Source organism: Taurulus bubalis (genome assembly GCF_910589615.1).
Source record: "Taurulus bubalis genome assembly, chromosome: 17".
In the NCBI taxonomy this organism is placed as follows: Eukaryota; Metazoa; Chordata; class Actinopteri; order Perciformes; family Cottidae; genus Taurulus; species Taurulus bubalis.
In genome coordinates, this window is record NC_136605.1 from 18,518,558 (window position 1) to 18,542,620 (window position 24,063).

General features: G+C 43.3%; 2 protein-coding genes across 2 annotated transcripts; one reads left to right on the forward strand and one right to left on the reverse strand.

The window, feature by feature from the left end:
* The first annotated feature begins 7,526 nt into the window (after nucleotides 1-7,526).
* On the forward strand, nucleotides 7,527-13,403 carry kdm8 (lysine (K)-specific demethylase 8). The gene is made up of 8 exons (XM_079233021.1): nucleotides 7,527-7,539; nucleotides 8,876-9,410; nucleotides 10,651-10,823; nucleotides 11,397-11,529; nucleotides 11,637-11,687; nucleotides 12,786-12,935; nucleotides 13,045-13,137; nucleotides 13,233-13,403. The coding sequence occupies exons 2-8, from the start codon at nucleotides 8,955-8,957 to the stop codon at nucleotides 13,395-13,397; spliced, it is 1,221 nt and encodes a 406-aa protein (XP_079089147.1). The 5' UTR covers nucleotides 7,527-7,539; nucleotides 8,876-8,954; the 3' UTR covers nucleotides 13,398-13,403.
* Nucleotides 13,404-15,553: 2,150 nt separating this feature from the next.
* Nucleotides 15,554-23,008, reverse strand: LOC306750357 (UNC93-like protein MFSD11). Its single transcript, XM_079233771.1, has 13 exons — nucleotides 22,918-23,008; nucleotides 22,436-22,491; nucleotides 22,226-22,333; nucleotides 22,065-22,144; nucleotides 21,197-21,293; nucleotides 19,949-20,007; nucleotides 19,633-19,777; nucleotides 18,814-18,863; nucleotides 17,751-17,816; nucleotides 17,537-17,662; nucleotides 17,266-17,440; nucleotides 17,031-17,166; nucleotides 15,554-16,344 (listed from the first exon to the last, which is right to left on the reverse strand). Exons 1-13 carry the CDS (start codon nucleotides 23,005-23,007, stop codon nucleotides 16,192-16,194), a joined length of 1,341 nt encoding a protein of 446 aa, XP_079089897.1. The 5' UTR covers nucleotide 23,008; the 3' UTR covers nucleotides 15,554-16,191.
* Nucleotides 23,009-24,063: the final 1,055 nt, after the last annotated feature.

Genomic DNA, 24,063 nt, shown 5'->3' on the forward strand with positions numbered 1-24,063 from the left:
CTCCTGAGGGTTCCTCAATCAATACCGGGAGATGACACGTTGGCAGCGCTCTGCATACGTCCACCAAGGCTGCTGGGACTAAAGCAGCAGGACTCTCCCCTCCCCCTCCCTCTCTTCCTCGCTCCTATCCCCCTCTCTCCCTTTTTCCCTCTCTCCTTCTCTCCCTTTCTCCTTCTCTCCTTCTCTCCCTTTCTCCCTCTCTCCTTCTCTCCCTTTCTCCTTCTCTCCTTCTCTCCCTTTCTCCCTCTCTCCTTCTCTCCCTTTCTCCTTCTCTCCTTCTCTCCCTTTCTCCCTCTCTCCTTCTCTCCCTTTCTCCTTCTCTCCTTCTCTCCCTTTCTCCCTCTCTCCTTCTCTCCCTTTCTCCTTCTCTCCTTCTCTCCCTTTCTCCTTCTCTCCTTCTCTCCCTTTCTCCCTCTCTCCCTTTCTCCTTCTCTCCCTTTCTCCTTCTCTCCTTCTCTCCCTTTCTCCCTCTCTCCTTCTCTCCCTTTCTCCCTCTATCCTTCTCTCCCTTTCTCCTTCTCTCCTTCTCTCCCTTTCTCCCTCTCTCCTTCTCTCCCTTTCTCCCTCTATCCTTCTCTCCCTTTCTCCTTCTCTCCATCTCTCTCCCTCTCTCCTTCTCTCCCGCTCTCTCCCTCTCTCCCTCTCTCCTTATCTCCTTCTCTCTCCCTCTCTCCCTCTCTCCTTATCTCCTTAAATCCTTCTCTCTCTCTCTCTCCTTCTCTCCCGCTCTCTCTCTCCCTCTCTCCCTCTCTCCTTCTCTCTCCCTCTCTCCCTCTCTCTCTCCTTCTCTCCCTCTTTCCCTCTCTCTCTCCTTCTCTCCATCTCTCCCTCTCTCCTTCTCTCACTCTCTCCCCCCCTCCATCTCTCTCTCTTCTCTCCCTCTCTCCCTCTCTCCTTATCTCCTTCTCTCTCCTTCTCTCCATCTCTCCCTCTCTCCTTCTCTCACTCTCTCCCCCCCCTCCATCTCTCTCTCTTCTCTCCCTCTCTCTCACTCTGTCTCCCCCTCCATGTCTCTCCCTCCCTCTCCCCCCACTCTCTCCCCCCCCCCCCCCCCCCCCCCCCCCCCTGTTTATTCACCGAGGCGGTTGTTTGTGACAGAAGCGGTGTCGGGTCACAGGTGCCTCCGAAATGAACCGTCTCCTTCCCTCCGCTGCAAACAAGTGTGAGCGCTCCCCTTCCTCACAGCGACGTGCGGCTCTGCGGACGCGTCCACGCGCAGCATTAGATTTCAAATGAAGAATATTCTTTCCACAAGTGGAGGCGACTGCTGACCCAGTTTGAAGCTGGCAACGTGTGCCAAGGTCAGACACCCACTGCTTTTATTTGTTCACAAACCGCCAACAGGCATTCTTGACTCAGGTGTATTCACCGTTGTGTGTGTGGGTGTGTGTGTGTGTGTGTGTGTGTGTGTCTTCTGTCACCTTTTGTGGGAAGTGCAGCACAAAGAAAGGAATAAAAGAGCCTGCCTTTTGTACCTGTACACAAACAGATTTCTACGTTTCTTTTTTTTAAAACATCACTCTTTTTTTTTTTTTATTCAACAAATATGGCAACAGGAAAAATAGATTTTTAAATTCAACATGTTCCGTGTGTTTAGATAAGTCCCATTCTGTCAATAAGGAGTTTTCTATTAACCGTTTTTCTGCTCCTGTCTAACTCCAACCCACCTGTTTACTCACACAAAGTAATCATCCTGCTTTATAACAGAAAGAATAGCACATTCTGGGAGTAAAGCGGCAGTGCACATACTAATATTAATGCTCCGTCTCTTGAAAAGCATTTTGAAGTCTTAATCTCTGTTGTACAGCCTCTCTCTGAGGTGTCGGGGACGTCATTCATACATCTGACCTGATGAAAAGCCTTTGGAGTCAACACACTGTCAGCAAAGAAAGCATGAGATACACGACTATCTCTGTTTCCTCTTTGCATACTAAATGATGACGCTATGACGGGGGGAGGACTTTGCTGCCACAATACTGCTCTCTGCTGGTTAATGGGCCTCTTACGTGGGACTGACCTTTGAACTCTTTAGAGCCTTCAGGTTTCCATTCGTGAAAAGGAAACGTCTTTTTTGTGCCATTCTCTTTTAATTGTGATTCAGATCCCTGGATGAGTGAACACATGAGAACTCATCAAACCGGTGTCAGTCATTATTTTTTTCCGCTGTACCTCAACGCACATCAGGCATGCTGCGTACAGGCAGATTTAGAAATGTTCTGTCATCTCCTCATGTAGGTTTTTGGCACTCTGTGGCCTCACAGGCGACGGGGGTGCAGATTTAGCGATTCACAGGATCCCCGGCTGCAGGGGGCCTCTCGAAACATTAGTATTATCATCACTTGCATCCTACAGTCGCATGTATGAGCTCACCTTTTCAGGAACTTCGATTTTTTTGTCCTGCGGAGCCCCCGGAGCTGACCACCCACCTCTTTTCAGCCTTGTTACAAAACCAAAGGGAAAGCACATTTCAAGATGGATGCCCTATCTCTTCATCTGCACTATGCTTATTACTGCATCCAAGAAAGATCAAAGCTACCTAAAGTACTCTCAGAGCTCGCAGCCCCCTGAAGAATCTTCACAGCGACGAGATGAAGACTCCCTCCTCTTTTATCTTCACCTTACTTAAGCAAGCGGCTCATATTTGTCCTTCTTTTTCTTTTCTTTTTTCCGGACAGATTTGCCACGCTCTTCTTCTAGGCTATACATGCTCTGAGGTGGAATTGATTATTCCAGAAGGCAAAACACTTTCAATGTCATTATTACTTTTTGTATTCGCCGCTAAAAGGGCGGGAAAAACACACAGCCGTGTGCTATTGATTTATGTATCGGCATTACCCAAAACGAGCAGCGATAATCAAATGTGACCAGGTATCAAGCGGCGACTGAGGCAGCAGACTAACCCGGGGACCCCTCTCCCTCTTCGGTCCCTCCTGAAACAGCTGTTTGAGCTCTAATTAAAGGGAAGTAGCAGGTGTCACCTGTGCACCCGACTGCAGGGACACACCTGGTTGCATTAATTTGATCCAAAGTGGTTTTGACGGACTGCCCGCACCCTGGCGTCCCGCATTAAGCCGCTGGAACTGAGGCACCTGCTTGAAGCGGGGCCCAGCAGCGGCGCTCCAGTGGAGGAACGCCACAGGCTGGCCCGGGGGGGACGGCTCCCCTTCGTCCCCGACTCTGACTTACCCGCAACATCTGCAGACCCGCGACGCCGACCTGTAGTCACACTGGCTGCGTGCGCCTACAGATAATTGTCTGTGGAAGACCCCCCCCACCCCCGAGGCCGTAAAGGCAGCTTGTTTCAGACCTCCTGATGATTTCACAGGACATTTAACTTTACACCTCTCATTTGTTACCTCTTCGGGGCATTTCCAAAATATCCATTACCAGGTGCCCAGGGAATGTGGCAACCCTTAACCTCCACTGGCTTTTATGCGTATGCATAAATTGCCCGGGGGGGATAAACGTGACATTGCATTCGGAAGGTATACCGACATGTGTTTGTGTGCGAGCTTTAAGCAAACAGATGACCTTCAAAGCAGCAGTGAGCAAAAAAAAAAAATTGCACAGATTGTGGGATTGCAGATGCAGTGTTGTGTCTTCTCTCTGACACTTCAATTGCCTCATGAAATTTACATCAGCAGAGAATGAAGCTGCACGCTTTGAATGGGCGCTGACTCGGGTCATGCTGCACTCTGTGTTGCAACACTTTCTTTGTGCCACAACAATACATTAATTTCATGAGTCAACAGGCTACGACTGGCAGTTTGTGTCGAGCTAAACAGTGTTTAATTGGATTCTGATCCATGGCAACACCGCCGGAGGCTTGTTTCCATCTTTTATTTCTGCGGCACCTGGAGCGTAATGGTGGTGATTACATCCCAGCTGTGGTGTCCCAGGGGTGCAGGTTTTCACAGGCCCATGGGAATACGCCGCTAACACTCACGGTCCACGCTGCCCTGCTGCCCTGTTTGGCTGCTGGCAGGCGCTGAGCTGCTGCTGCTGCTGCTGATGCTGAGAGGTGTTGTTACACCGGAGAGACAAGGTTCAGAGGGAATCGTCATAATCAAACCAAAATGGGGCCGCTATCTAAAAAAACTGTTGCACAATTGCTCTTGTCATGCAGGATACTTCAATGTAATCGGATGTGAGAACAATTTTCATATCTTTCAACCATAAAAGTACAAATTTAACTAATCTGCTATAGTTAAATATGTATAATTGCTTTCAGGGAAAATCAGCACATGTGACGATGTGGGTTAAGTGTATCTTCTGCAACACACAAGCTCGTACAAAAGGGTTCTCTGTTTATTAGTGTGAGATGTGACTCAGCAACAACATTTAAACAGCGTTGGCCTCGTCCATGTGGTTTATTCATGTTGCATTTTGTTTTGTAATGGAACTGAAAAAAAGGATGATTTTTTGTTTTTTGTTTTTTGTCATTTGTTTTTCATTTGCACTTGTTTTTTTTCAGTAATAGTGTGCCCATGGTAGACTATTTGCTATTTGTTCATTTATTTACTTGTTCCTGTTTTTTTAATGCACCGGCACTAATGAAACCAAAACATCTGTCTCAATGAATCAGACTTTTAATTGCATACATTTGTTTGGAAAGCCTCTGATTTTATACACGTCGTTAGTTGTTGAAGAATATGATGTTACAAGTTTCCCCGCAGAATGTGACAACTTACCTTAGATGGGCGACTTTTCACAAGTCCACTTCTGCATACCCATTTATAACTGGTAATTAAAGCGAGAAATACAACCCTTGAGATTATACATTTGTGGACTAGAATGTATTATTTGATTAATATAGAGGGACCGCCCAACCCGGGATCGAACCCCAGCCCCTCTTGCTGTGAGGAGACAGGGATGGACGCTACACCATGCAGCCGTTTGTTGACTTACTTTCTAGATTTAGCAACTTTTGGAGCTACTGCTGCAAGCTACTTTCTTTGACAGCACTGCGCTGCTGTTTTCAGTTGGATGATGTTTCAAATCAAGTGTACTCTTGCTAGTTTCTCAAGATTACCAACATTATTCATTTATTCATTTTCATCCAAACAAACACTGAGCACTAATGGTTGAATATTAACATGGAAACTGTCCAATTCATGGGGATTTAAGTATTGAAAAATGTTTTTAGTGGAAAAAACATGTAATATTTGTATTATAAAGAAACAAAAATTTCGATTTTCTCAGCGAGTTAGAGTGGGTTGAATGGTGAGATTGACCACCACGTGGTTTATTCAGTCTGTGCTGGAGCTTTCGATCGTAACGCACACTCTTCTTCAAAAACACAGGATTCTGCTGAGGAACATCACGGTGACGTGTTAGGATTGAAAGAGCATTAAAAATACTTATGAAATGTATTCATTTTATTAGCTTTAGTTGTGTTGGAAGGTGGCTTTAGTTTGTTTGCCCCTGCTAATATAAAATAATCTGATCCGAGAGTGGCAACTTTTTTGCAAGAAAGCAATTAAGTGTATTTCACAAAATGTCTCAACTATTTATTTAAGATATAGAAACTCTCATTTAATGATGTATTCAAATTCAAAAAATGTTGATGTTCAGAAAACCTCTTCTTAATTCCTGAGCTCCTTTCCTTTACAAAATAGTGTCCTTGGCGAGGATATCAGGAGTGTTTAATATCAGGAGTCAAAAGTTTAAAGTAGTAGAGAATTAAATCCCATGTAAAAATCACACGTTAAAAAAAAAATAGACACAGGGTTTAGAAATAAAACATTTTCACATCTTCAGAGCGACACCGCGGATGCGGCCCTGATCAGCTGGAGCGACCGCCCTCCCCTGCAGAGTAAACCTGTGAAAGGTCACTGACCCCAGCCGATGGAGATCTGGAGGGACGGCCTGCACATGAAGTCAGCACCGACGGCACAGGGAGGAATAGCATTGCTGGGCCTCTGACCTTCAGTGTAGCCTCACACCGTCTTACAACCACTTAGTCAGACAGATCTGAATAATACATCGGCCTATCCTGCTGGGACCCCCCCCCCCTCACACACACACACACACACACACACACACACACACACACACACACACACGAGCAGAGGAACACATCACAACATTCACATTAGGAAGTGAGGTCTGTATCCCACAGCATTCCATACAATAATGACCACAGTGTGTTTGACCGGCTCCCAGGTCCCAAAACATGTTTATGAAGGGACCTATGTTATCAAAGTGATTTTTTTTTAACTGCAATGGGTGAGTACTGATTTTTCCACACATTGTATGAAAATGGATTTTTTATTTTAGTGTTTTTTATGTTGCACACACTACTATTTATCCCGAATCCAGTTTCAACCCCTCAGGTTTATTAATACTTTGTCTGCTCTCCAACCTTCTATTTATTCTTTTACATTTAAATTATGTTTTTCTTTTTTACCTTTCGTGCCTTTTTCCAAAAGCAATAGCAAAGGCTTAAAAGATGGAGAAAATCAACACAATGCTGCAGTTGTGGCCTCTACAGTAATTCCTTACCTCCATGCAAGTAAGTGAACAATAGCTCGAGCCTTGAGAATTCTGCTGTTTACACAGTGAGAATGAACAGAAATGCATGAAACATTTTACAATCCCCTATGATTCCTAGGAAGGCGGGCTGTCTTGCTCTTGTCTCCATCTGCTTTACATACAGGAACAACTTCACAGTTTGCACTGAGATTATTTGAATTGCATAGAGTGTTTGACATTTGATAATGGTGCCGCGTGTTTATAGATTCTAGACTTCCCCCGCCGAAGGTCTTCTATCATATTTGTTCTAATACATATCAATCAGCCTTCTATGAATATCTGTATTTACATACACATTCTGAGTTGCGGGAGCAATGATACGAGAGGGAAACAATTGCATACATTTATTATATTGGGATAATTGTTGTCTCTATACCTCTTAATGACTGGACTCTGTAGTTTACAGGATCACTGTTGTTTTTTTGTTGTTTTTTATGACTGAGCTTTACTGTAGTTGGTTGATCATCTAAAAAAAGAAAGACAGCTGTTTGTGCAACTGCAAGGCTGAGGGGTGTGTGTGTGTGTGTGTGTGTGTGTGTGTGTGTGTGTGTGTGTGTGTGTGTGTGTGTGTGTGTGTGTGTGTGTGTGTGTGTGTGTGTGTGTGTTTGGGGAGGTGGTTCGCCTATAGCTCAATCAATGTCTGATATACTACGTGTTATAAACTTAGAGTGCAGAGGGTACTCCACTCTACTGGAGCACAGAGTATATGCAGATCAAAGTTTGTGCTGGAAATATTAATCAAAAATAAAAACCTCCACACCCTTAAACAGTTCACGTATTTGTGGAGTATTTTGAGAAGCTTTGTATTCTCGTCTTTGACACATTGCTCTTATTTACGGAACCAATGTGTCCCGCGGTCCGAGTTCCCTTCCGGTCTGTTTTTGATGTAGCACCGGCAGTGAAGTTGTTGGCGTCCGTGGCTGAACTGAAGCCGCTCGCGCACTGGCTACAGTCCGCTGTGTGACAGGTAGTCGTGGATTAACGGCGTGAATGTCGTGATAACAGGTAAATATAACATGTAGCGCATCCAGTTCCTCTTCAGCGAGAAAGTAAACTCAACGTTACTGTTTAAAAAGGAAGAATGTAATGTGCGCGCGCATATTAGCCTTAAATCAAATTAAATGTCACACTTTTGTATTTCCTGGAGATTTTACCAGGAGTCATGATTTGTTATGAATAATATAGACTGCATAATTAAATGATGTACACTGAGCCATTATTTATGTGTAGACTTTGCTTAGAAATTCAGAATAAAACTAAACATATTTAGCTAAATCCTCGTGTTTAGGTCTCATATGATATGAGATATCTTTATGTTGTTTTTGTTGTTGTTCTTGATGACCAAAGAGTGGATGCAGGGTGATCTAGAAATGGTCCAAAGAACAAAGGTTTTGAAGAAGAGTATGACAGAATTTGAGGTGCATTTTCAGTCACACACACACCATCCACCTTGATGACTTCCATCATGTTATTTGACCGTAATTGCCCCAAATATCACAAAGGCAGGTTTATTTGTATAGCACATGTCAACACCAAGGCGATTCAAAGTGCTTCACATTAAACCATTAAAAGCATCAAAACATAATGCAGAAGATTAAAAACAATTAAACTGTCAAATAGAATAAAAGTTGCAGTGCAATTTAAGAAATAAAATGCAGTAGTGAGTTGCAGAAATGGATTAATATCCTTGAATGTGGTTCAATTAAAGGCAACAAGTCAAAAGTCAAAGATTGTGTGTGTGTGTGTGTGTGTGTGTGTGTCCTGACACCAGGGTTCCCTCAGGCATCTGGCATATTAAATGCAACCATTCACTTCAGTTCTGTCGGCCTGAACGTTCTCAAGGCCGCGTTTCTCTCCTCAAATAAACCAGGTGCTCCATGTTGGCTGCCTCGTATTTTTGGCATCATCTCCGGCTTCACAGAGCATCTAAACACGGACGGAGTCACATGGAGGCAGAGTTTGGCGGATACCGATGTGCCACGTGACGTCACTGAGCATGTGTCACACTCGCAGTTTTGGCTCGGGGTTTCCTCACCTGCGTTTTGTGGTTGCCAATTTGGAAATTTGGTGTATACATGTGTTTTACTGCAGAAAAGAGGCTGCTTTGTCTGTGAGTGTGTGTGCGTGTGTGTGTGTGTGTGTGTGTGTGTGTGTGTGTGTGTGTGTGTGTCTTTGTGTAATGATGGTGGGGCAGTTTCAGCTAATAGTGGACCCATGACCAGCTGAGCACAGAACGAGCAATTAAATGACAACCTTTGCCTCTGAATGTTACTGTGAATTGTTGAAGTATTCCACAAACAGTGTGTATGTGTGTGTGTGTGTAACTGTGTATCATCATTAGGGATTCAGTCTGAACAAGCGCTGCCCTGAACTCACCTTCGCCGTCTGTCCCTCAGCGCTAAACGAAGAGCGTCCCATCGATGGCCACGCTGTGGTTAGAGATCTCTGCGGCTCTGCCTCGTAATGAGGAAGAGTTCCCACTGCAGTTCAGCGACAAAGTGGAGTCAAGTGTGTTGGAAATGCTGAAGCGGTGTCGGCGGCAGCTTTACGGCGACGCCACCGCCGCCGGCCGCGTGCTCAACGCTCAGATCGTTCTGGATGTTTCGTGGGAGAAGCTCAACGCGGGAACGTGGCGCCATGTGGACAAAGAATGGAGACGCGTTTATTCCTGCGGCTGCCTGTTCAAAGCGGCCGCTCTGTGCCGGGGCGACCCGTCGGCAGACGAGGTGCTGCAGGCCGTGAGGACCTGTGACATGGGTCTGCTCATGGGCGCCGCCATCATGGAGGACATACTGCAGGTCATTGTCCGGATTCTGCAAGCGGAAGTCAGGAAATCCACGGAATTGGAAGAAGAAAGTGAACACACTGACGTCAAGGTCGGTCTTTTTTTATTTGAAACACATTATTCACGTGAGCCGTGTCACTTTAGTTCATCATAAGTTATTAGTTACCTCAATAACGCCATCAGCAGTGATGTCACTAAAATAAGTCGGAATAGCAATGTGATGCTTTGGTAAGATTTTAGTTGAATGCAACTTTTTTTCAACATTGTTTTCCTCAAATTTCTAAGCTTTCAAACTAATTGCAAAAGCACATTTATTATCACATTTACAAAAACAAAAGCAACGATATCATCATGATAATAAAAACTGATGATTTAATCCTAGAACACCAACGTTTCAAATGGTAACACCATCACTAATGCCGGGTATATTTTTACTCGATATAATGTACCTGATAAAATATACTTCTCATCAAAATATATTAAAATACAAGGCAGGTTTAAGTACTCTTCTTTTATTTTACCCTATAGAACTTCTCATAAAACGAAAAACAGATATCGTGGGGGGACCCTAAAAAATCTTCATGATCGTCATGTAAACCTACGCTGAGCAGCAGCTGCATGAGGTGCAGCCACAGACCAGATTGGTGCAGGACATTTCAGAATAAGCTTCGCTAAAGTTTTAGACAAGTGTTTCCTTTGTCGCCCTTTTTTTGTGTCGCCCTCCATCAGATGTCACTGAAGATAAAGGCCAACAAACACTCAAATGTCAGATCACTTTGTTTAGATGCCATCAAGATGGAGAGTTTAGAGGAAGGCTGCCGGCATTTTTCTGAACTTACATGTTTGTTTCTCTTTGCCTGAAAGAAAGAAAAGCATAAAATCAACCACGGTGACTATAAATGTCTGTTTGGTCTCTCGAGTCCAGCTGGAGTGCTGCAACTAACAACTATTTTGATTATCTTTTCTCCTGCCAACTCATTCTCGGTTAATCTCAAAAGCGAGTGAGTGAGAAATCCCCGTCACGGTTCCCGAAAGCCCATGGAGATATCTTCAGATAGCTTCTTTTGCCCCGGCAACAGTCCAAAATCATATTTTATTGAACTCACAATCACATAAAGAATCTAAAACACACAAATTAACTCCTCTCCAATTCCCCGTTTTGGCTTTAGCTTGACGAAGTGACGTAAACAATAACTCTTTCTGACAATATGTTTAATCGACTAATCCTTTCAGCCCTCTTAGAGAAATACAATGAGAAATGTTTTCCCCTTAAAGCTCTTCATTTTAGAACGGAAGGCTTGACAAGCCCTTGTTGTTTTGGCATCATTAAGCGACTGAAGAAGGAGATCCCACGTGTTCCTGTGATCACAGAGGAGAGGGCCATTCCCAGGATGAAGTGTCCTTCACTGGAGAGCTTCAGCACCAACTACCTGCTGCCCCTCAAACCCGTGGTGCTAGAGGGGATCATTGAGCACTGGCCCGCCCTCAACCAACACCCCTGGAGGTTTGTTTTTTAGGTTTTTTTTCCATTAGTTTTGTCCACGTCAGCCATGTCCCCTCTTATGAAGCCATCTCTCATTATGAGTACGTCAAACTGCTCGAAAATTAAAGATTGGCCTAAAATGCACACCAGGACTCCTCCATTATGGTCAGACATGTTCATTCCCGCCATGTAATCAGATTACAGTTGTGATGCCAGCTGACGGCTCTTATCGCCTGCAGCGCTCTGGTTACCGAAGCACCGCCGGCATTTAAAACCAATTTTAGTTCACTCATCAAAGCCTCCCTGATTGCCGCCTGTCTGCCACCAGAGTCCGGCGTAGCCGTCTCTCCGATTATCCCTCGCTGTCCTCCCCTCTCGCTTGCCGACTCTGACACCTGACACACGGCTCTCGGCTCTGACGGCGGAGGAGGAGGAGGAGGAGGAGGAGGAGGAGGAGGAGGAGGACATCCAGAAGTGCACACATGGCATATTTCATTTTTGTTTTTTAGCAGGGCTTCGAATCCTCAATGACCACATTTGTGACTTATATTGTTGTTTCACTTTATTTTCTTCTTCTCCATCCCCCCCGCAAAGCATAGAATACTTGAGGTCTGTTGCCGGCTGCCGGACGGTTCCCGTGGAGGTGGGCTCCCGGTACACGGACGAGGAATGGTCCCAGACGCTGCTGACGGTCAACCAGTTCATTGACCGCTACATTTTGAATAAAGTGAGTGCGTCCTCATCAGCTCTGTGCTGCACCCTTCACAAAGAAACATTCTCTGTGTGGTTTCTGACTATGTTTTTTTATTTTCCTTTTGCGGATCAAACGCCCAGGAGGGAGGGAACGGTTTGGGGTATCTCGCTCAGCACCAGCTGTTTGATCAGGTACCGAGCGTCTCTTCTGAATATTAGTCTGTTCATTTTGTCAGTTCACTACTTGATTATTCAGGTTATATTTTTTTTGGCACTGAAGAATTGAATTCTCCTTATTTCCAGCTGTCGTCCTCCCACCGCATTGCTTTAAGCAGTATTGACTTTTAGTCTTAATTTTACCATGCAAGTCAATAAATTGTCTGGATTGAACTTTACACAAAGGGCACCTTGTCAAGCTAAAAGTTATGTATTTTGGGCTGTTTGATGGAGCACAATGAGGCCAGACACTGATTTTTTTTCACACAATATCCTCGTCCTTCAAGACTCGTCATGTGTTAATTACGTGTATCTGGAAACTGACAAGGAGACAAATGTGATGTTTTCCTTCAGATAATTCTCGTTATTATATTTTGTGATCTTGTCTCACTTTTTCTCAGCATAATGACCAAAAGATATATTATTATTCCTTTTATGTGCAACGTACTTGGCAAATATATCAATTATGATGATTATGTGCAGATCATTAGTTCATAGTGTCACTGTACTGTGAAACTGAATCATTTGGAGTCTGGCTTTCTTTACTCATCACAACTTTAGTGTGAGAGTAACGCCTGGCTTCATGTTACCTCGCCATCTTAAAAGTTCTCTCCATTCTTTACATTCAGAGCATTAATAGAGCAGCAAAGTAGTGTCTGCCTGTGTGTGCTGTTAGCCCAGCTTCTCCTTGATTTGAGGACATAACCGTGCCTTTTAGTGCACGTGAGCACTGGTTAGCTCGTGGCTATGATATGATCCTGCATACATATGCAGCTATTTGGTCATAAACAGCTATTTGGTTTATTCTATTCCAATTAAAAATGTGTATACATGTTCTACGTGTGTGTAACATGGAGGGGCTTCAACTTAAATGTAATTGTGCAACTTTTTTTTGTAAAATTACAAATGAAGGAAACCAAAGTCAAGCCATCCAGTAGAAATGGAGATATTTTAGTCGGGCTCACAGTGGTGCACAAACTGAAACACCACGAGCAAATGCAAAAAATATGTATCAATATTTTCCCATGTTACTTGCAAAGAAACATTGGGTATAATTTAGCGATTTTGCCTCAGATTCCAGAGCTGAAGGAAGACATCCGCCCTCCGGATTATTGCTGCCTCGGCGAAGGAGACGACGACGACATCACCGTTAACGCGTGGTTCGGGCCCGGAGGTACGGTGTCTCCGCTTCACCAAGACCCTCAGCAGAACTTCCTGGCTCAGGTGACGATATCACGGCTGTTTTTATGAACGCAGTTAGTGTCAAAGACCCGTCACGGGACCGCTGTTTGTTCACCACGCGGGATTTCCTCCTTTTTTTTTTACACACCAGGTGGTGGGAAGCAAATACATTCGCCTTTATTCCCCGGAGGACACCGACAAGCTGTACCCTCATCAATCAAAGCTCCTTCACAATACCAGTCAGGTGGGGTTGACAGTCCGCAGAGATGGTGCATGTCGAGCCTGCAAATTATATGCAGCATTTTCCAATTTTTTTTTCTTCTGACTGCCTCCATGTAGGTGGAGGTGGAGAATCCAGACGCCGAGCGCTTCCCGGAGTTCGCCCGCGCTCCGTATCTGGAGTGCGTGTTGCAGCCCGGAGACGTGCTGTTCATCCCCGTCCGACACTGGCATTACGTCCGCTCCTTAGAGCTCAGCTTCTCTGTCAGCTTCTGGTGGTCATGACTGCGAGATCCGTGATAAGAAAATAAAACAAAGTTATTTTTGTACAACTTGAGTTTCTGCTTCTGCGGAGGGGAAATCAATTTTGAGTTGTTTTTTTTTAACTAATGCGAGGCTAATTCTCATAAATTTAAGGACAACCGCTGATCACACAAACCTTTGATCCGTGAGCAATGAACACTCACTGCTGAGTGATTAGTTTAATTGCGCTGATGATGATGATTGCAACAACATCCATTGTGTGGAAAGCTAACAGCGGGGGAGAAAAAACAAAACAAATGAGCAGTTAAAACGGTTTGTGCTCGTCTCATCCTGCATATAATTACAGAGAGTTGTTAGTCATCTCACTTGATGGGATCTGTTTCTCTTTTCAAATTGGGGATGTTTAATTGTGTTGTGAACCTTAGTCATACAACTATCCTCAGATGTGTGATTTCCATAATTCATGGAAATGAGGCATGTCTTCAGAATTGAATAAGCCAGCGAGCTTCAGGTATAAAGAAGTGGTCGTAAACACGGCGCTCTGGTTAAACTCGACAGTCGCAGACAATCAAGCGGGTCACGGAGGAAAATGAATAAATGAAATGAATTAATCCCCCGGGCACAGACAGACTTTGAAATGAAACAAGTCTCTCTGGTTAAGGAGCCCGACAGCACAACTCATGTCGAGCTTCAAAAACACAACTCCCCGACTATGAAGTTCCACATTTCTAACCAGCGCCGGTCGTGTTTCCCGCAGGTCCATTTCAATCAAACCTTCTAATTAGAAGCATGAAGGATGAGAGGATGCGACACAATTAAGGAGATCAGCTTTGATGTGCACATCTGATCTGCTTTTCAGACAAATTCACAGTCAACTGGAGTACCGGTAGTGTGCTGGGAAATCACGGAGGAGATGGTGGCGGGTTGTGTAGGATTTTTTTTTTTGGTGGAAACGCAATAGTTCAAGAAAATCTAATTAATTAAAGTACATGTTTTGGTAGCACTTCATAATACCTACACATTATTTAGCATTAGTAAAGCATGAGTAAACACTTAATTTATCATTTATAAAGCATTGTTCCAACAATGCAGTATTAAAACATGTTTATAAAGCACATGTTAACCATTAGTGCATCATCTATAAGTCCTTAATAATTGGTTTGCAATGTATATTACTTAATTTACAAATGGAGAATCCATCATTTATAAAGTATGAAAACCCAATCATGAAACACATAATAGTCAAGCTTATTAATCAAGAATAAAACATGTATAACTGTTTATGAATTGCACACTAATTAGCTACTAATGTTGAAACAATGCTTTATAAATGATGAATTAAGTGTTTACTCATGCTTTACTAATGCTAAACAGTGTGTAGTTATTATAAAGTGCTACCCATGTTTCTCTCATTTGGAACATTTGTGAGAAAGAAAAAACAAAAAGTGGCAATAATTTGCTGCAAATATACAAAAACAAATGGGCGTCAATAGCTAAAGTGGTGCATTTTAATAATCCATAGCTAATAAGGTACTTATCTTCCATGATAGTGCTGCAGATACAATGTGTGGGCTTGTATGTATTACTTGTGAACAGCTGATGCATTGCAGTCTTCAGGTAATAGACTTATCCAAACCCAGTTACTTCCCTGACGAGGTTATCGAAACTAATAACATGAACCCTGCCGGAGTTTAATTCTGTGAGTAAACGCTGTGTACTTCACTTAGCCCATCAGCTCTTTGTTGTTGTCAAGTAGGCAGCGCAATTGACTTAAGATCACACAAAACTGCTTACTCTCATTATAATGTGATCAATACTCAATTACCAGTAAAGTAATGTGGGACCTCTGGGCCTATAACCCTTTCTCTTCCAGCCAGACGCCGCTGCTCCTCTTTTGATTAATGGCCTCGTGCATTTTCAAATAAATCTGGCAAATCAGCATTAAAGCCAGTAGATTTATCTTGTTTTGCGTTCCGATAAACTGGACGTACATTGGCTCCGTTATGGTGAGTAAAAAAACAAAACAATCCACTTAGATCTGAGACGCAGGCTGCTGTAAAAAAAACTAACTGTTTCCCTTGCATGGGCCCTCAATCTGCTCCATTTACAGGTCAAATGCAACCGCGTGACCTCAGTGATATCGCTCTACGTTCATATTTATTTATTTATTGGCCGAAACTTTTATTTCAGAGCTTTTGCACCCACACACCATCTTAACTGTTTATTACAAAACGCTACAAAACACAGGAAATAGTTTTGCTCGGCGTGTTCGATGAAATCGCTGGAAAAACAAAAATCTAATCAAAGATTCACAAAATTGGGAGGAAAACATTGACAAAATGTACACAAAACAAAAGGTTAAGAACAATGATTGTCTGGCATTAATTAACATTTCTCTGAAACATGACATCAACAATATTGCATTATTTTCTCATCTATTTTCGTCAAACTGTCAATCACTATGGAAAAATATGAACAGCTTTAAAATAAGAAATCTGTTTCAGATGCCATAATTATGACACTGCCTTTAATAACAAACCTGAGCTGGAAGCAATGCAAATAAGTAGGAGATAAGGCAAGTGGTTATTTAAAAATCCTACAGTAAGACATGTCAAAATCAAGATGAATGATTAACGATGATACGTGGAGTGTCGGGTTATTAGTACAGACGGTACAAGGTGCAACCTGGCTGAAGGCAACTCAAAATGTTTCAGTTGTTGCAATAATCCAAACTATTTCGAGTGCATTTGACCCAACAATGTGTTAATGCATAAGCTCCTCCCACAACCAACGGCGATGACGAAAAGTCTTCGTTCTAATATTCCTGCAAATCGACGGAGAAGCTCTGCATCCGCTCCACGGCGAAGAAGCAGAGCGTCCCGACGAAGCCCAGGATGACCATCACGAGCAGCTGCCACTTCAGCAGCAGGTAGCCGCTGTAGAAGAACGCCACCGCTGCAAACACAGACTGACAGGAGAGGACACACCTCGAGATGGTTAAGTCCCGCCCACATGGTCCATCAAACTTGCAATTCATTTGATTTGTGCATGAGGAACATACATCTCAGCAAATGGCATCCTCTGTTTATTAGACCCCATTATAAATGTACTATATCTAAATTCTTGTTATGCTCATGTGCAACTGAAATCCCTATTTAGTCATTTTTGTAAGCTGTCAATCTGTTAATTTTTTCATTAACAGGATAAATGTTCTGCTTAGTGCAGGACTTGTCTGGCGCTGTATCCAAACGAGATCTCCGTAGTCCGTCAAATTATTGCAAAACTAGGAGGCGCCGTCATGAAAGCAATACATATAAAATATAATTCATCTTTCTTGGCATCGGAAGAAAACAGAACAAGTGATTTATTTACAGAGCATCTGTGCGTGTTGTAAAAAAAGACCCCCGAAGAACGCAATTTAATTCCAGTTGAATATAAAATAGCACGATGTCCGGGGGTTTAGTTCTTGTTTCAGGTCCAATTTTTGCAGCAAACACGACGGGGGTGGGGTTGGGGGGGGGGATTAAGAGACGTGTGAGGGTCTTTTTAACGGGGCTTCAGGTGAATTTATTTCATCCTCCAGGAGACAACATTTTAACCCAGCTTTGCACAGCTCTGCTAACAACGGCGGAAGAATTGTCGACTCGGGATTACCTGGATGAATTTGAAGACGGCGAAGGCGGGCGTGCTGTGTTCGGCATAAACACAGCCTAATACGCTGTAGAGCTGTGTGTTGAAGCAACTGTCCCCGAGTCCGAGCAGGAAGCTGCACAGCAGGGCGATGGACACGCTTAAAAGAGGAAATATAGCCCTTATTAAAAAACAAAAGCAGAATTTGCAACGGCCGTTCACTCTTCTTTATTGTTCATTTGTGACCTGCATCGCCGACCTGGGAGCTAGAAACGGTTGGCTGTGGGTGGTGGTGTTGAAGACGACGGGGGCGTCATCCGGGATGTTGAGGAAGATCAAGTAGACGGCGACGAAGTGGACGACCATCCCCAGAAACACCACGGAGGTCCGTCTGAAGCGGTTGTTCTTGCACAGCAACCCAAACAAGCCTCCCCCTGATGGGGGAAAGAACATATGAATGAATGCAGAGGCCTTCCGATTGCCTCTCAATCACCTGAACCAGCTTTCTGGAAGAGAAGAGGGTAACTCACCCACGATCTCTCCGACGCCGACCGCGATCCCGGAGATCCCGATCAGGCCCTTCGCCGAATCTCCAAACTGCGTGGTGGCGCCGAGACACGTCCCGTACACCCCGCTGTAGAACGACAGCTCCAGGCCTGCAGAACGAGAGGGGCGAGCTGCGGCTGCCAGCCTTCACTGGGAGGTTCGGGTATATACGCATGACGGATGATGGACGTGACTTACCGCTGTACGCCATGCAGGGACTCAGGAACAGGATGGTTCTGGTCTTCAGAAGCCGCAGGATCGTCTCTGAACGGGAGGAGACGCAACGCACTTGTGTTAATTGCTAATAAATACATTTTCTAATGATAACAAGTGGATTGAGCTCAGATAAAAACAATGCAGGCTCCTATTATCCCTATTACCCTCTGACAATTTAATTTAATGCAGATAAAAGATGTGAAAATGTTCTGAAATGCACATTTAAATGCAGGTGGAGAAACCCCCAGGGGAGAGACTGTATTGAGGGGAATACAGATTTCAAGAGAAGAGCTCCCACCAGCTCTGTTTATGTATGCCTGGGTGCCCTCTCTTGACATGAATCAGTGTGCATCTTTGATAAAGCTGATACCTTTGAGGCAGGTGTACACAAGTCTGCATGCAGACAAGATGCACGCGAGACAAAGAGCAATCTGATCCTGCAAACAACTGAAGGCGGGCGCAAAGCGCAGCTAAAAGCGATATCATCGGAAACGAGGGCCGATTCTCTGTCCTCTCTCGTAACGCCAGGCGGATTTTTATCCGCACGAAAGACATTTCCACAAGAAGAAAAACAAAAATGTTTCAGACCGGGAGCGCTGAAGTGTGGAGCACTAGACGAGAGGTTACCGGCACGGTGTCAAATAACGGAGAGAGCCAAAAGGAAAATGGAAAGACCTTGGTGCCCTTTTCTGTAATACTTTACTTCACAAATAGACATGAAATGTGTTTCCTATAAATGTAGCATATAGTTTTCTGAGATCTTTCTGTAGTTGTCTCCTGAGCACCGACAATTTGCTAAAGTATTTCCTTTCGGCAGCTCCTCTATGATCTTTGAGCATTGCATCATGGGAGAATAGTGTGCATCTACACACACTCAAAAATGGATCGGACTTCAACGTGTCTCTCTTTCAACCTGATACATACTATGAACCTGTTTAGAATGAGTCTAGTATATAGTCTTGTATTAGTGTGCATAGCCGTGTTACTACATATAGTTGTGTATCCATCTATATATACATATGTATGTGTCAATAATACAACTTACTGAGTTCTGACTTGGCCTCCTGCATGGCAGTGCTTGCTCTGTTCCTATACCTGAACAAGAGAAAAAAAAACAATTGTAAGTTTGACAAATCGGTAATAAATAAATAAAGTTTACCTGCACACACAAACTTCGAATACATCACTTCATTCAAGGGACAAACGGGTGAAGTGGCACTTGATTCCTGAAAGATCTCCACACACTGAAAGAGAGTCGCTGACGGCTCCCTGAGGGATTCCTTGTTAAGCCGTTAATCACTTAAACTCAGATCTCTGCATCTAAGAGATACCCAAACTCCCAATGTCAGTCTCATCCTTTCCACTCATGGTGTTTTGAGTCGGGCCGTACGCGTTCATACATCGGGGCTCTAACCGCCGTCACTCTCAAAGAGGCCGTCTCCACAAAGCGGCCTGATTGCACCTACTTGTATGAAGTGTGGTGATTAGGCTCGACCGTGTCCAAATTTCAATGATCTGCCCGAAAATTGCTCTGTCATTTTTTTCGTGAAGGACAAGAGGGAATTCAAACTAAAGGTCATCTTGACAAAGCTCCAGATTCAAGGTGAGTTATTTGAATATAATATATATATATATCTGTTTTTAGGTGGTGTGGTTATAGTTTAACAGTATCAACTGGATGAGAATAACTTTTTTTTTGTGTTGCATAAAACACAAGCTGCTATTAAATATACTTTGCATTCATCACTTCAGGTCCGTACCCTCCTTGTCCTTTTTCCAGCAGTGGTTCAGACATGTTTTATATATTCTGAGTGATTTTGACAACAGTGGCAAAGGTGTAATTATCTCTCGTATGTTCGCTCACGTCACGCCAGTGGAGAGCAGCGACTGCCCTTCCTCCTCAGAGAGCAGCTCCTCTTCGTGGTGGCTCTTCCTCAGCAGGAGGAAGCTGAGTGTGCCGAGGATGGAGGCGACCAGCAGGGACAGGAAGAGGTTTTTTCTGCTGCTGTCTGAGAGCGGAAGATTACAAATAAAGCGCTTAATTAAAACACACAAGATATATTAACGACATTAAGCTCGGAGCGTATTCGGAATAACCAATCAGTCATTTAATCCTCTTGGTATGATGCTTTCATCATCGTGAAAGATGCTGCTCTCATAGTTACGACAGAAACCCTTACCTGATATCTCTGTCCGTCCTCTCCAGTCGAAATAAATGTAGAGATTGCCAAATAACATGCTGTGGAAAAAGTAGAGCAGAAGTGAGCTGACAGACACAGTAAAAAGCTCAAATGTTCCATTCTTCTGTGCCTCATTAGACCTATTTTTAAACTCTTTGGGTAATTTGACAAAAGACTTGATACAGCGATATTTAAAATGTCTGACAGACGGAGAAGATGGATAGAAGAAGGACTTTTTTTGGGGGGGGTTCAAGCGCTGCCTTTCCAAACACAATAATCTGCATTTCTTTCTTCTCTTTCTCAGCAGTTTATCTGCCTTTCATGGTGAACGGGGCAGTCCTGTGAAATGCTGTGATCTATTTCTGTCTTTAATTACATATTACCTAAACACAAAAATGCAGATGAGCAATTAGGCCGTCCCAACGCCTCAACGCGGGAGAACAGGGCTTCCTCAGAAAAGACAACAGGAACTGCATTTTGTGTGCGTGTGTGTGTGTGTGTGTGTGTGTGTGTGTGTGTGTGTGTGTCTGCCAGGCTGTGAAGAACTGATTCCTAGGTTCCCTGTGGCAGAGATCACATCTGCACCGGCAGATTAGCGTTGCTCCGTCGTCAGCTTTGGAGCAGATGACAGCCAATGTAATTATTATACTAATTCAATTTGCATATTTTAACAAATACAAATTAGTTGTCCAAGCCAGTGTGCGGGGAGCAGTGGGCCGAATACAAGAGACGAAAAGGCCAAATATATCTCACCTGCAGGACTCTGTTTAAAGAGGTTTGTCTGTTTTTACATTGTGCAGAGAGAGTAATGACTCACTGACAGACATGACAATTTGGAACATGATCTATTAAATATATTCTAAAATAAAGCATACAGTAATATCCTGTCAAATTAAAAATACATGCCTGACAGTGATCTGGCTGCTATGTCTTTGATCAACTGGAAGAGTTGCATCAAACAAAAAGAGGGGAGAAAAAAAACACGACAATCATTGTGATAAATTGTGTGTTATGCACTGAATGTAATAATGGGAGCAATTGATGCAGGCTACATTATGTGCAGCCTTGGGTTGCTTCGAGAAGCAAATAAACAGGAGGATGTTTAGATTCTAGCAGAAAAAACAACTAATTAACTAAAGACCTTCGTTGGATCATTTTCAGAGAATGGCATGAAGTATAATCTAAGTATTAAAATGAAAATATTGAATAAGTAGAGCCTGGAGCGTAACTGTGTGAGTAGCTGCATACCTGCACTGCAGCAGAGCCCAGAACATGCCGGTGTTCCTGTTGATGGTGGAAGCGTCGGAGTTTTCCACCAGGAAGTGCCCTTGAGCCGTCCAGAGCACTGCGGGGAAGTGAGGTCACAGAAACATTTAACCAGTCAGTTAATTGCCCACACCAAGTGAAATATTATCTCTCTGTGTTAGTAAGTAATGCATCTAACCGCACAGCAGCCCCGGGACATCATACAAATCCATCACAGCGCAATGATTTGATGCAGGCCGCAATTTCTTCCAGTAAAAAGCTCAGAAAAAAAGCTTGGCTGAGCTTTCTCAGTATTTTCATTAACATCTTGCATGCAGAAGCTCAAAGTGCTACACTATTTATTTACCAAAATAAACTCCTAACCCATTTAAGGTCTAATTTGGGATATACTGTTTACGCATGCAACACATCCCTGTCATGATAATCCCTGAATGCATGATTAAACACTATTTTGAACACAGAAACTGAATCGGCTGCTAAATAAAACAGGAAGAAGCTGAAGTATTTATGTGATTCAATATGTAGGCTAGAAATGAAAGGATTAGTTGATTAACCAATATTTGACAATTGACTAATTTGCATTTTTCAAGCAAAAACGCCAAATAATTCCCCCTCAACTTCTCAAATGTGAGGATGTGACGCCTCTATTTGTCACATCAAGTCTTCAGGTGAAGGAGACAAAAGAAGACGCTCTGGGGAATTATGAGGAACATTTTTCCACTATTTTCTGGCATTTTATATAATCTGCATGATGATGCAAACATTTCAAACAGTTACAGTCGTAGTAGCTTCATTACTGTTATGAAACAATAACACAAAAACACATTTCCCATCTGATGGAGGAACTTACTGGCGGCTGCAACGCCGATGAGGACGGAGGTGAAGTAAAAGGACCACGTCGAAGGGGTGATGAACACGGCGATGTAGCCACTAGAGAGACAGCGAGGAACACAGCCATGAGCCACATCTCCCTCAACCTCCTGTGTGACGTCACCAATCCAGATGTGTTACCTGTACAGCAGCCCACTCAGAAACATGGTGAGCCTTGGTCCAATGATTGCAACGACTGCCGGTGCAAGTAAATTGGCGAATGAAAAGACTCCATAGATGATTCCGAGACTGTGATTGGGAGGGGAAAGAGGATCGACAGAGGTATAAAAGACAACATTAATATCTCCTCTCCATCCTGAGGTGAGGAGGACGTGAAACCACGTGACCTACCTGTGGTACCCGCTCCCACTGAAGGTGTCATTCCGCAGGCTTTTCACTACCGTTTGCTGGAAATGAGATAAAAGACTGAATGGGTCATGTGTCCTTAATTCATCCATCCGGTTTGATAAATTATCTGACCATTGAAGGGAATTAGAAACACGAGGTGCGCCACCAGACTGGTTTCCTCCTGCGCATGACACATCTGCCGTAGGATGTATTGATTTATTTGTAATCAATAAATAAATTGTATGAACAAAATGTTTGTAAAAAGACCAAAATAAGTTTTTGGGTGTATTGTGATTTGCATAAATACACTAATTAATCGGGGTACATAACACAAATAGTTCTATACACAAAATATATACAGTTACAGATGTGTGTAAAAAGCACGATGGGAATATCTCAACATCTGTCACAAGTGAGTCCCGGGTCGGGATGAGTAAAAAAAGAAAAAAGAAAAAGCACAGTGGAATAAATAAAGTTTAACTTACTTCAACGTTCCCACAGGTGGTGAAGGCGCTAAAAATGAACAAAAACCCGACACCCAAAATCACGACGTTGAAGGTCCTCCTGTCTGCCATGGTGGTGTCACTCTTCAGCTATCATGCATGTTAAACTCACTGCTACTCTCATAAAGACTCTCACGGATTCATCAGCAACTCGGATGAATCCATTTGCACAAAGTAAAGTTGACTTTGCAGTTTAGTAACAGTGCTGCAGAGAGAGAGAGAGAGAGAGAGAGAGAGAGAGAGAGAGAGAGAGAGAGAGAGAGAGAGAGACACAGCAACACTGTCATGAGGCCACTTCCCCCCAGCATGAGTAGCCTATTATGATCGACGCATGACAACTTGTGACTTTAATTTCAGGCAATTTTTTTTTCAGTCTTCCTTGTTCTCCTATGTCCGTGTTTTCCCCTCTCTCTTTCTCTCACTCTCTCTTTCCCTCCCTCTCTCTCTCTTCTTCGCCTTCTCGTGTAATTTGCGGTCATCTCCACTTGTTTAGCTTTGCTGCCTTCCAGAGGTTTCCAGGAGGAATATTCTCCCATGAAAAGCAAAACAAGTCCTTGGACAGTGAAGATGTTTGAGCTTACTTTTATATATATGTATACTTCTGAGGTACTTGTACTTTACCTTTTCTGCTACTTCATATGTCCACTCCACTAAAATGACACTACTTCTTATTATTATATATTTAGTTGCTACTGTGCTTCTGTGCACATCCAGAACATGTCTAATTCAAAGGCACCAAACTCCAGCAGAGTAATCGAGCTCATTCAAAAAGCTTTGATTATGTCTAATAGCTCCTTCAGGTTTTTACTTTTACCAAGGTTCCTCCCACAGCTCTTTCTGCTGAATCAGCAACAACCAGGATCCCTTTTCTGAAATATGTGTGTTAGTCACAATAGAAAGAAACTGTATCTGAAGCGAGCTATTGCCAACTTTATGTACAACAGAAGAAGAAATCCTCAAGTGAATTATTTCATTCTTTTTTTATATATATATATATATAACCAGTAGCATTGTTGTATGTGTGTATGAAAGCATTAGTGGCAGTTTTTCTTCAGATGGTGATAGAAAACCAGTTATGCATAAAAAAAGAATAATTTATCATCATTCAATAATGTAAAGCTAATTACT

Coding starts and splice junctions, on each gene's coding strand:
- kdm8 (XM_079233021.1), top strand. CDS start 8,955: ATGGCCACGCTGTGGTTAGAGATCTCTGCGGCTCTGCCTCGTAATGAG. Junction 11,530..11,636: donor ACCGCTACATTTTGAATAAA/GTGAGTGCGTCC, acceptor TCAAACGCCCAG/GAGGGAGGGAACGGTTTGGG. Junction 11,688..12,785: donor AGCACCAGCTGTTTGATCAG/GTACCGAGCGTC, acceptor ATTTTGCCTCAG/ATTCCAGAGCTGAAGGAAGA.
- LOC306750357 (XM_079233771.1), bottom strand. CDS start 23,007: ATGGCAGACAGGAGGACCTTCAACGTCGTGATTTTGGGTGTCGGGTTT. Junction 17,817..18,813: donor GGAGGCCAAGTCAGAACTCA/GTAAGTTGTATT, acceptor CCTCCCGTTCAG/AGACGATCCTGCGGCTTCTG. Junction 17,663..17,750: donor TCCCTGCATGGCGTACAGCG/GTAAGTCACGTC, acceptor CTCGTTCTGCAG/GCCTGGAGCTGTCGTTCTAC.